Genomic DNA, 15228 nt, shown 5'->3' with positions numbered 1-15228 from the left:
CTACATGTATGATGGCGCAGCTGATGCGGCTGCGAGGCTGTATGCTGACCCTCCTCGCCCCTCACGGGCCAAGCAGCAGAAGCATGTCACATTTGAACTTCTCCTGCCCGAAGGCCAGAACCGCGAGAACCGCGCTCGTCTCCCCATGCGCGTTATGATCTCCCCCCATGACACGACAGACTCTATCATCACAACGGTGCGCAACTTTTATGGCCTGTACGAGGGTCCCGGTGTCAGCTTCCAAGACAAGGAAGGCCGCATTCTCATTGCGACCTTCGAGAACTTCGAGCACAACATGGTCGTCTACGTACGTATGACTGCTCCCGACCCGGCTGTGGCCGCTGCTACCAGCCAGGTACGCTCAGCTACGACATCGCCTCGCAAGCCCAAGCTGGCTGCACCAATTGATATGCGTCCGCCATCGCGAAACTCCCGTCCCGCCTCGCGCGCTGCCCCTGGCCGTAGCGTCTCCCCTCAATCGAATCGCAGCCATCGCAGCATGTCCAAGCCGCACTCTCGCAGTGGCTTCCGACCCAAAGAGGAGAAGAGCTTGTATGACGACATGTATGCTGGAGACACTGATTACGACAGTGACGGCGCTCACAGCCGCCGTTCCAAGATCGAGCCCCACGCCAGCGCTGAGATTAGCGTTGAGAACATAGTCGAGGGTGGCAGGAGAAAGCGGGCTAAGTTTGACAGCTCGGTATGCGCTAGGGCTCTGCCTTGGTCCCATGTTTGGTCTAACCTTATCCCAGGAACTCCCTCTGTTCGTCCCTCCTCAGGTGCCAGCCACCAATTCAATCTCATCTGTATCGCCCCAGCGACGTCCTGCTGCTAATGGCGACATTGTCGCGTCCCCCTTCTCGTGGTCCAACCAGCGCAACATCACCTACCAGCAGCCTCTCCCATCACCTCAGAGCTATACTGGCTATTATAGCAACACTCACACTCCTTACAATAACCCATTCCGCAGCCGCGCTGTACCTACCTTCCAGCCCCGCTCGTCTGTGGGTGGAGGTGTCATTCTGCCCACTCCTGAGCCCACAAATGCAAGCGTCATCTCAGATGAAGATGTCGCCTTGCAGCTCATGCGCCTTGGCGATGCATCAAACTTCTCCCACGGTCGTACTTCCACATCTACAATGGATGATGGTCTAAGTGGCAAGGCAGACGCTGCTTCATCGGCTGGAGACGAGAGCGAAGTCATTGATGATGAAGCTGCTGCGCCTCAGCAGCCCACTTCGCACGTCGCTGGACCGCGCAGAAAGAAGCAGCGCGTGCTGGAAGAAACCCTTCCTAGCACCGATAGCGTTCACTCTAGTGATGACTACTCCGAGGCAGATAGTGACGTTCCCGAGTATGACGAGAACGGCGTTCACATCGCTCGTGCTATGTCCAAGGCTAAGGGCATGCCTAGCATGCAGTCTCATGGCAGCGTTGCCTCTGTTAATGGCTCTACCAAGTCTAGCAAGAGCCGTCTCCCTGGCCTACCAAAGTCCAAGCCAAAGTCGAACTCGACCTCGGCTTCAGCAAAGATCCCTATGTCGCCAGCATCCCTTCCGTCGCAGTCCCGTAAGACGTCGGCTGCTTCGACGATCAACTTCCAGCATCAGCTCGGGATTGACGAGGAGGACTTGTCTACTAAGCCTCGTTGCCAGAGGTGCCGTAAAAGTAAGAAGGGCTGCGACCGTCAGCGACCCTGCGGACGCTGCAAGGACGCTGGCATCGGTATCGAGGGCTGCGTCAGCGAGGATGAGGGCAACGGTCGCAAAGGGCGCTATGGCCGTCACATGGGTGTGCCCGTCAAGAAGTCTGACCTCGCATACGATGCTTATGACGCTATCCCTATCGTCGCTGCTGGCGGCGCTGGAGATTTCCTCGCGCCCGCCCTTCCTGACAAGAACAAGAAGAGGAAGCGATGAAAGGGTCCATGGCTTTCGGCTGACTAGCCAATCTCGTATGTTTTTGTTTCTGTTTTCTATCATCATCGCATAACTCGTCTTGGGCATTTGGAGTACATGTGGGCCGGAGGAGTTCTGTTTTTCATCATTTGGGCAAGCGAGCGTTGTTTCCAGAGCTGGTCGTCTCTCATTTTGCTTTACCAGTCTACATGCTATCACAGCGCGCATACACACACATCAAATGCTATTTACCTTTTCCATCATCTCATCAATAATTGGCCTCCTGGAGCGAAGCACCACAATGCACGATGTATTCTGTAATTGAGCCACGTACAAGGAGGGCTTGCGAAAGGGTCGCTCTCGGTGGACACGATTGGGAATACGAAACTTCGTGCATCTTGACGGATGATATCTCCAGATGTGCACTGGTGAGAGGGTGCCATCAAGGGGAGGACAACGAAGCTTTGACAGCATGAGATTATGGACACATGTCAAGCCAACAACCAGATAACCATATGATGTCGATAAGAATGATTCTCAAGAGGTATTAGTGTCCGATTCTATGCTGCAGAAACTGTTCTAAGGTCTGATGTTGGATGTGGTACATGGTGAAACTGTCTGACAGGGTGATGAGCATAACAAAGCGAGATAGCGGAAGGAAGGCTTGGTCCCGTGCGGCATCTCGTCATTGGGCTTTGAGACCTCGACCGCCGTGACCACTGCACTCGACCTGATAAACAACAACACTCCGTCGAATCGCTCACCGCCTTTCATTTCGCGATCGCTTAGTTGATATTCAACTGCACATACTCGCCATCACCCGTTCCTTGCACCGAAGCACGACGACAAGCATACGACCTTCGCGCCAGGCGTCCCGTCACACATCATGTCTTCGCGCAAGAAGGTCCTTCTGAAGGTTTGCTCCTCCGAAGACCTAGAATCTCGTGTCGCGTGACAATCTGACAGTGAATAGGTTATCATCCTCGGCGATAGCGGTGTCGGCAAGACCAGTTTGATGAACCAATATGTACGAATACCCCACCATCGACGACCGTGAGCGCGAAGAACAAGAGCTAGGGACAACGAGGCTGATAGCTGTGATACTCTCAGGTCAACAAGAAGTTCAGTGCTAGTTACAAGGCCACCATTGGCGCAGACTTCCTGACAAAAGAGGTTCTGGTCGACGACCGACTGGTCACCATGCAGGTGCGCATACCCAATGTCCAAGAAGCACGTCTATCCCAGCGTATCTGACTATAGCAACAGCTCTGGGACACCGCCGGCCAAGAGAGATTCCAATCGCTTGGTGTTGCCTTCTACCGTGGTGCAGACTGCTGTGTACTCGTCTACGACGTCAACAACTCCAAGAGTTTCGATACCCTTGACAGCTGGAGAGACGAGTTCCTCATCCAGGCCAGCCCTATGGACCCTGAGAGCTTCCCCTTCGTAAGCTGCTGCCGAGCGTAAAGGACCAAGAGCTAGACTAACAACCAACAGGTCGTGCTCGGCAACAAGGTCGATGTTGAGGAGAGCAAGCGCATGGTATGTTTTACGTGAACCCATGACAAAATGGCGGCCAACTAATTGCGATACAAAGGTCTCATCGAAACGCGCCATGGCTTTCTGTCAATCCAAGGGTGGTATCCCATACTTCGAGACCAGTGCCAAGGAGGCCATCAACGTTGAGCAAGCTTTCGAAGGTGACCATACACGTTCTCTATCTGCTTGTTCGACCATCACTGACATATCTCAGTCATTGCCCGTAATGCCTTGGCCCAGGAAGAGAGCGGCGACTTCAACGCAGACTACCCTGAGACAATCCCTATCAACCTCGACAATGAGCGCGACGGTTGTGCCTGCTAAACACGTCCAGGATTGTTGATTTCTCATTAGTTTCATGCCATTCGTTTTCTTTGGGATGCAATCGGCGTTTCTATTTGCATATGGAGTCCTTTAACACTCTATGGCCAGGCTCTGTCTTGTTTCCTTCGTACTGGCTGCTTCTATCCGTCGGTGCATGCGGTGTCGATATAGCACAGATACCTATAATCACCACTAAGTTTCATGTATAAGCTCATTTTCCAGATATGGCGCCCAAAGTATGAGACAACTTCGACCACGCACTGGTCGCAATCTCCCAAATAAAGAAGTACCAGACTCTGGAACAGCCCATGCAACGTGCAATTCAATTTAGCAGCAGCAAATAATCCGCAACAATTCCATTTTGTGACAACATATCAGTTCAACACAGTTTCCTTCTCATTTGCAGTTCTTGACGATCTCCGTCTATTTCCAACCAAACATCACGAGTGGACGCTGTCTCACCCAATTTCATCATCAAAATTGCCCCACAATTTAAACGTCCCCTGTCACCAATCTTCCCCGTCCTTGCATTCACGTTCAAGCATCTTTATTTTCTGCATCCTTTTCTTGGTTATATCTTGGCAACATTATAGCTGTAAACAAGTACCATATTTTGATACCGCCAGCCGTCTAATTGTTATACAATTCAATTCCTCCTGTCCAGATGCTGGCGCCGTAGTGTTACCATCGATTCCAGGAAAACAACACCACGCGACGACTAATTCTTCGTACCAAAGGCACAGCATGGCCAGTACCACAGTCAGAGACTTTCAGTCGCCAGATCGAGTGGCTTTCCAGGACCAAGGACCAGTGGGTCGGAATTCCATTGCCTCTCCTCGAAGTCCAGAAAACGCAACCGGTCGTCCGAGATTTGGCAGTGTCACCTCAGGCACGTCATATTTTTCAAACGACAACACATCTCGTCAAAGACGTCTATCTCGGTCCAACACTGTTAAAACCTACCATGAGCCAAGTCGTCCGAATTGGCAGCCGGGTGCCGAACCTGGTATTGATACCGATGCTGAGAGGGTGAGCCCGCACTTGGAGGCTCTTCGCGCGCGATGCGATATTCTTGTTGCAGATTTTAGCGCCGAGCACATGGAGTCAGTTCAGACCGACAATGCTTCGCTGGAAGAAGTCCTGTCGGAAAAACGACCTCCTCATCTACCTTGCCGCTGGATTTCGGTAAACGGATTGAGTTGGGACGTCATCAAGATCCTCGGTCAGCATTATGGACTGCATAGATTGGCCATTGAGGACCTGATCAACACGCGTACTCGTACGAAATGTGATTGGTATTCTGATCATGCGTTCGTGGTCTTGACGTTGCAGAAGCTTGTCCGGATACACTCGCATTCAGATTCGGACGATTGCGACTGTTCTGACGACGAAGAACCAATACGCTATGATGAGATTGAGGAAGGGCATGAACATCATCCCGAGCGAGAACGCGTCCCATTTTGGAAGAAGCCTTTCAAGAAGTCAAAAAGAAGAGAATCTACATTGCCGCGCTACCGCGACACCGAAGGACTGGACAAAACGGGAGACGCAATCCGGGCACACAGTTCAACAGCAGAAGGCGCACCACTGCAGAACATCAGAACGCTCCATCGATACGAAAGTATGCAAAATCCAGAGCACACGCTGTTCATGGAAAAGCACTCGGCACTCTTCGAGGAAAATCTAGTCGTAAGCGTTGAGCAGGTGGCTATCTTCCTGATGTCAGACAACACAGTCATCTCCTTCTTCGAACACTCCGGCGCCGACGTCGAAGAACCAATATTGGAGCGTCTGAAGAGTCCTGCCACAATGCTGCGTCGTAGCGCGGACTCATCATTGGTGCTACAGGCCATCATCGATGCCATTGTCGACTTGGCAATACCCGTGAAAGAAGCTTACAACAAGGCGCGAAAGGACCTGCAAATCGACGTCCTGACCAACCCATCTATGAGCACTTCCAAAGCCCTCCATATTTTCACTGAAGAAATCGACATGCTGCAGAATCTCTTCAAGCCAATCATTAATCTGGTGAATTCGCTTCGAGACCACAAATCAGAGCCATTTCCTGGAGCGCCACTGCCTCCAGAGCCTTCGTCACGGAAAGTGGGAGATCATCGGCGACCACAACCGAAAAGGTTCTTCACACAAACGCCCACCACTGTCGTCATGAGTCCTTTGGCTCATGTGTATCTGGGAGATGTGCTTGATCATTGTATCACTATCATTCAATCGCTTGAGCAGATGGATGCATCGGCTAACAACTTGTCTTCTTTGATGTTCAACACCATCGGTTCGTTTCACCATCCCTCCCTCCCTATACTCTCAATATTACTGACATCTCTTGCCTCACAGGTGCACGCACAAACACAACAATGTCCATCATCGCCCTCGTAACAGTCTTCTTCGCACCTCTGACCTTCCTCTGCGGTTACTTCGGTATGAACTTCGAAGACTTCCCCGGTATCAAGAATTCAGACGTTTACTTCTGGATCATCGCCGTTCCAACCACATTCGTGTTTATGGTCATGATTGGAGGCGGTGTGGGCTACAGGACCGTCAAGACTTGGGCAGCGAGATTCCATCTTGCCAAGGCGAGGAGAGGGAGGAAACAGAGGCAGGCTAAACTCAGGGCTAGACAGAGGCAGAGAAGGATGGCCGTGTCTTGAGACAGAGTATTGAGATGTAAGAGTCGTCATGTGTAAGAAAACAATGTAATCATCACGTCAAACAATCTTCTCCGGGCACGCCTTCTCGATAACGTTGACGGACTGCTTCTCCACAAGAGTGTTGACTTGCTGAGTGCTGGTAAGAGTGAAACAGAACAGCGCAAACAAGCAAACAAACATATCAAAAAATCCGAAAGCGCACTTCACTTTGCAATCGAGACTATATAGGTATCAAAAGTTTTCTCTCTGTCACCTACTCAGGAGGAAGCGGAGTCCAAAAGGACGTATGGCCTGAGGGGAATAGCCTGTGCTAATAAGCATCGGGAGAAGTAGCGTCGGGGTGCCTTCTCCTTTTGCTGGTTGTGTGTTCGATCCTTTGATGTGATTTTCTTTTTTTGTTTTGCTTTATTTCATTGATGGTCTACTCATACAAGAAATCCTCAGCGCATCTGATTCACCAATTTAATCGAGCCTTCATCGTCGTTGCTCTTCTTCTCGTTGGACTCGTGGTCATAATCTTTAGTATCAAATCTAAAACCGTCATCGCCATCTTCGAAGTAATCACTATCCCACTCAACGAGGAAAGAGCGAAGCATAACGTGCTTATCCATCTCACTATCATCAAATCGCCAGGCTGTGAAAGAATCAAAATAATCGTTATTCTCCTTAATGAGGCAAGTGTGAAGCGCGATGTGCTCATCCATCCCATGGTCGTCAAATCTGCCAGGCTGTACATGAACCTCCAACTCATCTCTACTGAAATAGCTGACCCCCTTCATTGTGCACTCGCGAAGCCGCGAATCTTCTGTTTGATGGCATTATAGGGTCTCACCGGGAAGTTCTACTTGGTGAAGTTAAATATGCAAGTCTCCATCAGCATGTTGTTACCTCTGTCGTCGAATTGTGAGAAAGACGTGCACCCCCTCGAGATGAGCAATTTCGAAGCGGAGCGGGTCATGATAAGCCAAGGTCATTGGCAAACCCAGAAACTCACCATACTTCTTTTTGTAGTGTTCCTTGAGTTCAGCGTTGTGATCGCCGGCCTGGATCTCGCACTTGATGACACAGATGTATATCGTGTCTGGAGTGTCGATCGTGATATCATGGCGATTGCACCATGTGCCACATCTCACCCGGCGCTCAAAGCAAAGCTGGAGGCATCTGCCCCAGCCCCAGTTCTTTGGCTTCGAGTCGGGATGCAGAAAGAACCAGCAGTTGTCATTATCGAATTGCGGAAGCTCGACATTAAAGAAGGCGAGGATCTCATTGACGACGCTGCGGATGCGGTGAAGATTCTTAGACAACCAGGAGACATCTGCAGGGACAGTGGTGCACTCAGCGTATCTGTCGCCGCTGTTATGCCATGGGCCCGGCTTGCTCAGTCCGAGCCTGGCAGTCAACCATTCTTCCATGAAGGCGCCCATTTCTTCTTCGTCCATCTTGTAGATATGCTTGAATCACTTCCACTCGCTCTTGATTCGGATCTTTCGTAGACAGGCGCAGATCTGAAGCATAGTCTATTGACTATCTGCGAGCGCAACACGATCTTCATTCTCCTTGAAGAGGTCGATGACGTTGAGCAAATATCAGCTCAACATCTTAAGAAGGCAAGGAATATGGATGTGATTGGCGAAGTTAAGGACCATGGATGTGACGGCGATGTTGCCACTAGGATGAATTAGAGATCGATCAACGAATCATAAGAACGGCCAGACCGCATCACCGCTGCAGTCCAGAGGTTTCTTTTCACCAGCCAAAAGGTCGACTTGCTTGTCTTGCAAGGTGTACTGGTTGGTATAGGTAATCTGATCGTGGTGATCGGCTTCGGCAAAGATGCGGGCGATGTCGACTCGAACGGCTTTGATAGCAAGTTCGTACTCAGCACTGCCAGCTTTGCAGCCAGCCATCTCGCACTCCTTCTTGAGTCGACTGGTAACACCACGACGCACTCTGGTTTCCGGAACACTGCCGCCTGATCTCTTGTCGTCCTTGCGCTTGCAAGCCTTGCACGATATTAGGCCGAGACCGCTGACCACCAATGCCATGCAAACCAGAGTCCTTCCGCAAGCCGAACACGGATGAGGAGTAACAGCACAGGTGGCGTTGGCATTGCAGGTACAGACACCAGGAGCCTGTTCACCTGCCTGGATCTGGATATCTATCTCGTCAGCTTTGTTGGCGGCGGCTAACCGGCTAACCAGGCGGTGAGGATGTCTCCAGTGACCATCCATGTTTCGTCGCATGCTTGCATGACTGGCATCAGCCAACGTTTGTCCAGATGGAATGTGGTGATAGTAGGCAGTTCGACGGAGATGTTTCTTTGCGCAGCATTGCTCATCGTAACCGTGTTCGATTTTCGCCGAAACTGCGGCGCTGATAGTAGAGCACATTGCCACCGTACAGTCTGGGTGCCGCCGAAGCTGTATACAAATCAGTATCATGCGTTGGAAAAAAAGAGGACGAGACACACATCTATCAGCTTCAAACGCTCCCAGCATGACTCGCAGCAACGAGTTTGTCTCCAGTCTCGTTAGCATCAAGTTCTGTCCGTGAGCCTGAAATATTCTTGCGAACTTCTCGGCCGTCTGCAGCTTCGCGACATCGTCGTCACTCAAGGTGTCGTTGTCCTTGGGGACACAGGGGGTCGGTTCATCGTCGGTATCGCGAGGAATACGAATGTTGCTCGAGATGTCGGGATAGTCGAGGCCGACGATTTGCGAGATGCGGATGATTGATGCCCAATTGTGAAAAAGGCATGTATGTGCTTGGCGAAGTTAAGGACCAAACAGGTGAACCGCTGTCCAGAAGGGTCTACTCTCACTGGACAAGACGGCGATCTAGAAAACAATCTTGCATTTTGATGGATGTATAGCGACCTCTATCTGTCGGCAGGAGTCAGACCTCTGAATAGCCCCTTGTATTCACCCTGACTGCAGATCTCTAATCGCCCCTTGCGACATCTCATTCACGGCATCTAGTCGACGAGAGTCACGTCAAAATGCATAAAGTTTTTGAGTAATGCAGCATTGTCCACTGAGAGCGCTCTCCTCACTTGCTCTCACTGGACGAAACCTTAGTTCTGAAAATCATCTTGCATTTGGACAAATATTTGGCGAGGCCTAGTCGACAGCGGGAGACAGACCTTTGAGATGGATCTTCATTTGCTCCTGCTCGGGCTCCCTCTCTTAACAGATTCTGGATTTACATGCGATTGTGATACTGACAGACCACACACATGTACGTCAATCATACCGACAAAATATGCAACGAGATTGGCAACAGCCAAAACAAAAAAACAAAAAAACCGACCGTCGGCATGCCGTTTGAGAAATGAGGATTAGAGAAGAATCTTCAAAATCACAAGCTTGAGTCTAGAAGGCAGTACGTTGGTATATGACAATCACGCTCAACTTTTCCGGTGACTTGATGGTAAGCATTTTCCGCCATCAATCGTTTCTGTTGGAGCGAAACGTCGGAAGAGTCCCAGCGGCTTCAGATTTCGCGTATACCATACACAATCCGACTCATGATTTGTCTGTCGATATTTGTGTCGGGAATCCAGAGATAGACAATTTGCATGCTGGTCCCCTATTCTCGAAAGTGTGTTGTACCAGCGCCAAGATAAAAGATGGGTTTCCAAGATTCCATCTTCCTGTTCTTGGTTGCCAGCAGCCGCATAGTGTTGAATGTTGGTGGGGACAGCGATGTAGGCGACAAGAGCGTCTGCAGACTGCGTGCACGTGCTTTCTGTGCGTTAAACTCAAAAGGTACGTGACGCAGCTGGTGGTAGTAGAGGACATCGTGGACTTTCTGACGAGTCGAAAGAACCTGGCAACGGCAAAACGCACCACAATGTAAAACATCAACTGAGCAGCGCCGAGTGGGAACAACCCAACCTTGACAAAAAGAAAAGTAGCACCATGAGCAGGAATCGAACCCGCGACCTCCTCGGATCTAGACTGACACGGCGTTGAGTAACAACGAATGACTGCGCACGTGTTAAGACCACGGGTGTGTTAACCACTACACTACCACGGCTGAGAACTTACAAAGAGCACAATATAACTATTATATAAAGGTTAGAGCTGCGTAGCGCGTGATCAGGTGCACTGCGTTAAGTCGCGAAAGGAGAGCTGGCTTGAGTTAGTTTTGATTAGCAGCAGGTTGCAGTTTTTGGGATGATCTGATATGAGTCTTAGACTACTGTATCGGTGACTCAAATACCAGCATGATTGTGAAGCCCTGTCTTGAAATTTCAAGTGTGGGTTGCTGAATAGTAGAGGATCGTGGGATTCCCAGCTGAGCAAGGGTTGGTTTTGTAGTCACGGAGAGCTGACATCAAATCGAGGATGTTGGCCGTACAGGACATAGTCTCTCAAGAAGATAGCGATGGACTTGTTGAGATAGTCCGATGCAACTTGAGTATCTCGAAGGTGCGAGACCGCAATGAATGAAGACGAGATGTCGTTTTGTGCAATAGTCCAGGAACACCGTCGATGAAGATTGCGACGAGGTCAGAGTATGTCGCTGAGACCAGAGCAATACGCTGTTGGATCGTTTTACTTGCCGAGGTCTTCGGCCGAAGCCTTTGCTCTGCCGTATCTCTTGCGGCATTCTCCTGCCGAGATAGCTAGATGCTGCAGGCAATGCTTTGATCCCATGGAGAGTGTGTACGACCTGCAAGTGGGACCACCTGTCTGATAACCATGTGTGTGGCACCACATCTTCCTCAATTCGTGACCGAGGACCTGGAACACGCAGGACGTTTGAGCAGCGAGGCGACATCGTGGTTGGAAACATCAGGAGCGTGTTAAAGACTGCTCGTATCCTGATCAGAAGACAACATAATCGCGGAACCGACATCACGAGGGCAAAGTAATAGAATGCGGCAGTGATCGGAACGCTCCTGTTTGTTGCAGAAATTTTCTCAGAGATGTTCGTCTTCGGTCAAGATGATTGCTTTCGGGTTCGTAAGAGATTGTACAGACGGTGTGGGTGGGTCTTTGAGGCTGCCCCATGGAGCAAGATGGGTCAATCTGTTTCGGTCTCCAGAATTTTTCCGGTTCGCAGAACGGTAATTTGGCGATAGGGCAAATCAGTTCGACTGTTCGTGATCGCTCGAAGTGATTAACATGGATTCATAGCAGCCTCTGATACTCCAGGTGTCACTCGGATAGTGTCCGTCCGAGGATGGATGAGGGGTCGTCTACATAGAGTAGATACATGGCGGATTAAGCTCCAGCCAAAAGTGGTGGTACCTGTACAAGCAATACAGAGTTCGCCCGTTTCACCTGGCAAGAAAGGATTTCGGAAGTCGGGACGCGATTTCCTGCTCGGCGCAAGCCACCAAAAGCCCTGACAAGCGCCTCCCGCATGGTTGGCTTGGGACTTTAACCGTGTTTTCGTACTTGTAGACGTCCATCGTCACAAGGCTGCGTGCATGTACCCAAAACCAGGTCTCTGCAAGGATGCTAAGACATTGGCTGCTCACGGTGTTAGTCTGAAGCCTCTTGACGGTGAGGCGCCGCCAGATTGCGTGGCGCGATGGTGGTAGACTTGAACGACTCAATCGCGTTCTTGCTGTATACCATGAGGTCGCCTTTTCACCGTCAAATCTTCCGAAAGCTGGCATTATCCACAGAAGGGCCGAATACAGAGCTGGAGAAAGTCGGGAGAACTGGAGACGAAAGCTGGAGGGATGTGGGCTGTGGGGCGTGGAGTGAACTGTGCCATGGAGAAGAAAACTGGAAAAAGGTGATCAACACTTGGATGCAACCTCTCGCGACATGGTCACAGTGCGGTGTTGATACGACTGTCCAATGAGAACGAGATGCTGTAAATTGAAGGATTTCGGGTATCCATATCCCATGGCATTCCACAGCATGCTAGTTACTCCGAACGACTGGTGTCGGATTGGTTGTCATTTGCGCCAAGTGGCTCACGTTTTGAGCTCCGATCTAAACGCGTCGAAAAGCGAGTTGCTCCTGCCTCGAGCCTGTATATATTGAGCTTCCCTGCCCACTTTTGGCACCTTCTTTGCGCCATACGACCTATCCCATAACTAAGAATCAATACCTGGAATTGCCTCGCCCTTGGGGATCGACCAACGATGTATCAAACAGGGAATGTCTACACCATTGCCGCCATCTCCATCATTGGAGGTGGTCTGTTCGGTTTCGACATCTCTTCGATGTCTGCTATCATCGCTACTCAGGTATGTGGATATTACGTGACATTGTGAACCTTCATGATCTAGTGCTGATATACCGCCAGCCATACAAGTGCTACTTCAATCAGCAAGGGTTCAATGATGTTGGCGAGTGCATTGGTCCCAAGGCCGATGTACAGGGAGGTATCACCGCCTCAATGGCGGGAGGTTCTTGGCTTGCCGCTCTTTGCTCTGGATACCTTTCGGATCGCCTTGGCCGCAAGATGGCAATTCAGATCGGTGCCGTCATCTGGGTGATTGGATGCATCATCGTTTGTGCCTCTCAAAACATTGCCATGCTTATCGTCGGCCGTGTCATCAACGGATTCTGTGTCGGTATCTGCTCCGCGCAAGTGCCTGTTTACATCTCTGAAATCGCACCTCCAAGCAAGAGAGGAAAGCTTGTTGGTGCTCAGCAATGGGCGATTACATGGGGTATGTCTTGTCTTGTATCTCGTCCAGCAAGAAAATTGCTGACCATATACCCTCAGGTATTATGATTATGGTAAGCACAACCAGTGCCTACAATTAGATGTCTTAAGGCAGTGCATTACCAATCAACCCAGAAGCATGCTGACTGTCACAATAGTTCTATATCAGCTACGGTTGCTCGTTCATAAATGGCACTGGTGCCTTCCGTGCTCCTTGGGCTCTTCAGATGATCCCTGCTATCTTGCTCTTTTTTGGCATGATGATCTTACCCGAGTCTCCCCGCTGGCTGGCATCCAAGGATCGATGGGAAGAGACCCGGGCAGTCCTTGCTCTCACTCACGGTCACGGTGATCCCGAAAGTCCCTTTGTTGTTCGCGAGTTCGACGAAATCAGGGAGTGGATCAGAATCGAGTCTGAAGCTAAGAACGCCTCTTACCTCGAGCTCATCCGTCCTCGCATGCTCAACAGAACTATCATCGGTGTATTCATGCAAATCTGGTCTCAGCTTACCGGAATGAATGTCATGTACGCTGATTCAGATCACTCTTGGCTGTAAGGACTATGCTAACTTTACTCTCACTCCCAGGATGTACTATATTACCTATGTCTTCCAGATGGCAGGTCTCTCTGGAAACAACCTCCTCGTCTCCTCGTCCATCCAATATGTCATCAACGTCGTCATGACTGTTCCTGGTCTTCTTCTTGTTGATCGTGTTGGTCGCCGTCCCCTCCTCTTGGTCGGAGCTGCGTTCATGGCACTGTGGTTGTTCGCCAATGCCGGTATTCTTGGCGCTTACGGAACCAACCCTGGTCCCGGTGGTGTTGGCGGCAACACTCCTGAAGCCTCTACCGAAGTCACTGGTGCAGCTTCCAAGGCTGTTATTGCTTGTTCATACCTGTTCGTTGCATCATACGCCCCTACCTGGGGTCCTGTAAGTCGCCTACATTCCATCTTCCAAGAAAACAAGAATGCTGACTGCATCCTCTAGGTCTCCTGGATCTACCCGTACGTACTGAACATGCATACACCACGAACCACCAGCCGCTAGGTGTTGTCACGGTCACGACCTCACCAGACGCCATCTCATTGCAGTAACGTTTTGTGCCGGATACGTACCACGATCGAGATCATCTTTTCTTCATCAACACGATGTAACTCTCGACAGTGACGTTCTCCGACACAACGTACTCTTGCAATGAGACAGGTGTAGATGATGGTGTCTGACATGGCCTCGTGGTGGTGCATCATTTCACACATAACAAAAATGTTGACTTTTTTTCTTAGCTCCGAGATCTTCCCCAACCGCGTCCGCGGCAAGGCCACTGCTCTTGCTACCTCAGCTAATTGGGCCTTCAATTTCGCCTTAGGTAGCTTCATCCATTCAGAGCACCATGAGGGGATGTGATGCTAACAATATTGCACTGTAGGCTATTTTGTCCCCCCAGCTTTCATCAACATCAGATGGCAGGTCTACATTGTTTTTGGCGTCTTCTGCGTTGCCATGTGGCTCCACGTCTTCTTTTGCTTCCCTGAGACAGCAGGCAAACCACTTGAAGAGGTCACCGCTATGTTCGAAGACCCCAGTGGCATCCGCTACATCGGAACTCCCGCCTGGAAGACCAGCGCATCCACCTCGATCACCTCCCGCATGGAGAGAGGACAAGATCTCGAGAAGAAGCTCAGTGAAGACGAGGCCCCCGAGACTCACGAAGTCGCTCCCAAGGCAACTGTCTAAAGGATGTTTACAAAACCATCCGACGAACTGCTTTTCTATCGAGAATGCAGAGATAACCTTCACGAGCTTGATGTTGATTTGACCGTACTGAACGAGTACGATGTCTATACAGTATAAACCTATACACTCTAATAATTACATACCATTCTCTACATTTCGACTGCCACTACATCTTCTGAGTGATTTTGTCGAGTCACGGTACTTGGAAGAAGGGCAGGGTCGCGTTCGGCGTCTTTCAGCCGCACACTCTTCAGCATCAGCCAAACCCAACTTCGACCTGGTCTTCGTCGCTGCTACCTACTCTGTCGCAGGCCAAACAAATGCTCAGCCCCAATGACGTTTGGAGCACAACACAAGGGGACGCATGTCAACTCTCGCTCTCTCCCGTCGGCAATACAGTCAGATTGCTGTCCATCAAAAGG

General features: G+C 50.5%; 7 protein-coding genes across 7 annotated transcripts; 4 read left to right on the top strand and 3 right to left on the bottom strand.

Annotated features, from left to right (window-relative positions):
• Window positions 1-4: 4 nt before the first annotated feature.
• M438DRAFT_279552 (uncharacterized protein) lies at window positions 5-1922 on the top strand (the record flags this gene model as incomplete). The annotated part of the gene is made up of 2 exons (XM_029901091.1): window positions 5-703; window positions 756-1922. The coding sequence occupies 2 exons, from the start codon at window positions 5-7 to the stop codon at window positions 1920-1922; spliced, it is 1866 nt and encodes a 621-aa protein (XP_029757662.1).
• Window positions 1923-2641: 719 nt separating this feature from the next.
• M438DRAFT_347979 (ras-related protein-like protein) lies at window positions 2642-4097 on the top strand. Its single transcript, XM_029906029.1, has 7 exons — window positions 2642-2817; window positions 2875-2928; window positions 3012-3107; window positions 3168-3347; window positions 3399-3443; window positions 3499-3601; window positions 3655-4097. Exons 1-7 carry the CDS (start codon window positions 2788-2790, stop codon window positions 3762-3764), a joined length of 618 nt encoding a protein of 205 aa, XP_029757661.1. The 5' UTR covers window positions 2642-2787; the 3' UTR covers window positions 3765-4097.
• A 225-nt stretch (window positions 4098-4322) lies between these two features.
• Window positions 4323-6507, top strand: M438DRAFT_302282 (uncharacterized protein). Its single transcript, XM_029902129.1, has 2 exons — window positions 4323-6054; window positions 6117-6507. Exons 1-2 carry the CDS (start codon window positions 4509-4511, stop codon window positions 6428-6430), a joined length of 1860 nt encoding a protein of 619 aa, XP_029757660.1. The 5' UTR covers window positions 4323-4508; the 3' UTR covers window positions 6431-6507.
• A 363-nt stretch (window positions 6508-6870) lies between these two features.
• Window positions 6871-7869, bottom strand: M438DRAFT_357830 (uncharacterized protein; the record flags this gene model as incomplete). The annotated part of the gene is made up of 2 exons (XM_029907203.1): window positions 6871-7235; window positions 7425-7869. The coding sequence occupies 2 exons, from the start codon at window positions 7867-7869 to the stop codon at window positions 6871-6873; spliced, it is 810 nt and encodes a 269-aa protein (XP_029757659.1).
• On the bottom strand, window positions 7684-8820 carry M438DRAFT_383337 (uncharacterized protein; the record flags this gene model as incomplete). The annotated part of the gene is made up of 1 exon (XM_029908938.1): window positions 7684-8820. The coding sequence occupies one exon, from the start codon at window positions 8818-8820 to the stop codon at window positions 8128-8130; it is 693 nt and encodes a 230-aa protein (XP_029757658.1). The 3' UTR covers window positions 7684-8127.
• A 1708-nt stretch (window positions 8821-10528) lies between these two features.
• Window positions 10529-11475, bottom strand: M438DRAFT_74408 (uncharacterized protein). The gene has a single exon (XM_029910286.1). The coding sequence runs from the start codon at window positions 11291-11293 to the stop codon at window positions 10769-10771; it is 525 nt and encodes a 174-aa protein (XP_029757657.1). The 5' UTR covers window positions 11294-11475; the 3' UTR covers window positions 10529-10768.
• A 1064-nt stretch (window positions 11476-12539) lies between these two features.
• M438DRAFT_399152 (putative MFS glucose transporter) lies at window positions 12540-14957 on the top strand (the record flags this gene model as incomplete). The annotated part of the gene is made up of 8 exons (XM_029909400.1): window positions 12540-12644; window positions 12704-13073; window positions 13130-13143; window positions 13228-13595; window positions 13657-14002; window positions 14060-14076; window positions 14356-14438; window positions 14499-14957. 8 exons carry the CDS (start codon window positions 12540-12542, stop codon window positions 14804-14806), a joined length of 1611 nt encoding a protein of 536 aa, XP_029757656.1. The 3' UTR covers window positions 14807-14957.
• Between the last annotated feature and the right edge of the window lie 271 nt (window positions 14958-15228).

This window comes from Aureobasidium pullulans (genome assembly GCF_000721785.1).
Source record: "Aureobasidium pullulans EXF-150 unplaced genomic scaffold scaffold_18, whole genome shotgun sequence".
NCBI lineage: Eukaryota > Fungi > Ascomycota > Dothideomycetes > Dothideales > Saccotheciaceae > Aureobasidium > Aureobasidium pullulans.
The sequence above is the reverse complement of the archived record's forward strand: the minus strand, read 5'-3'. Positions and strand labels throughout refer to the sequence as shown.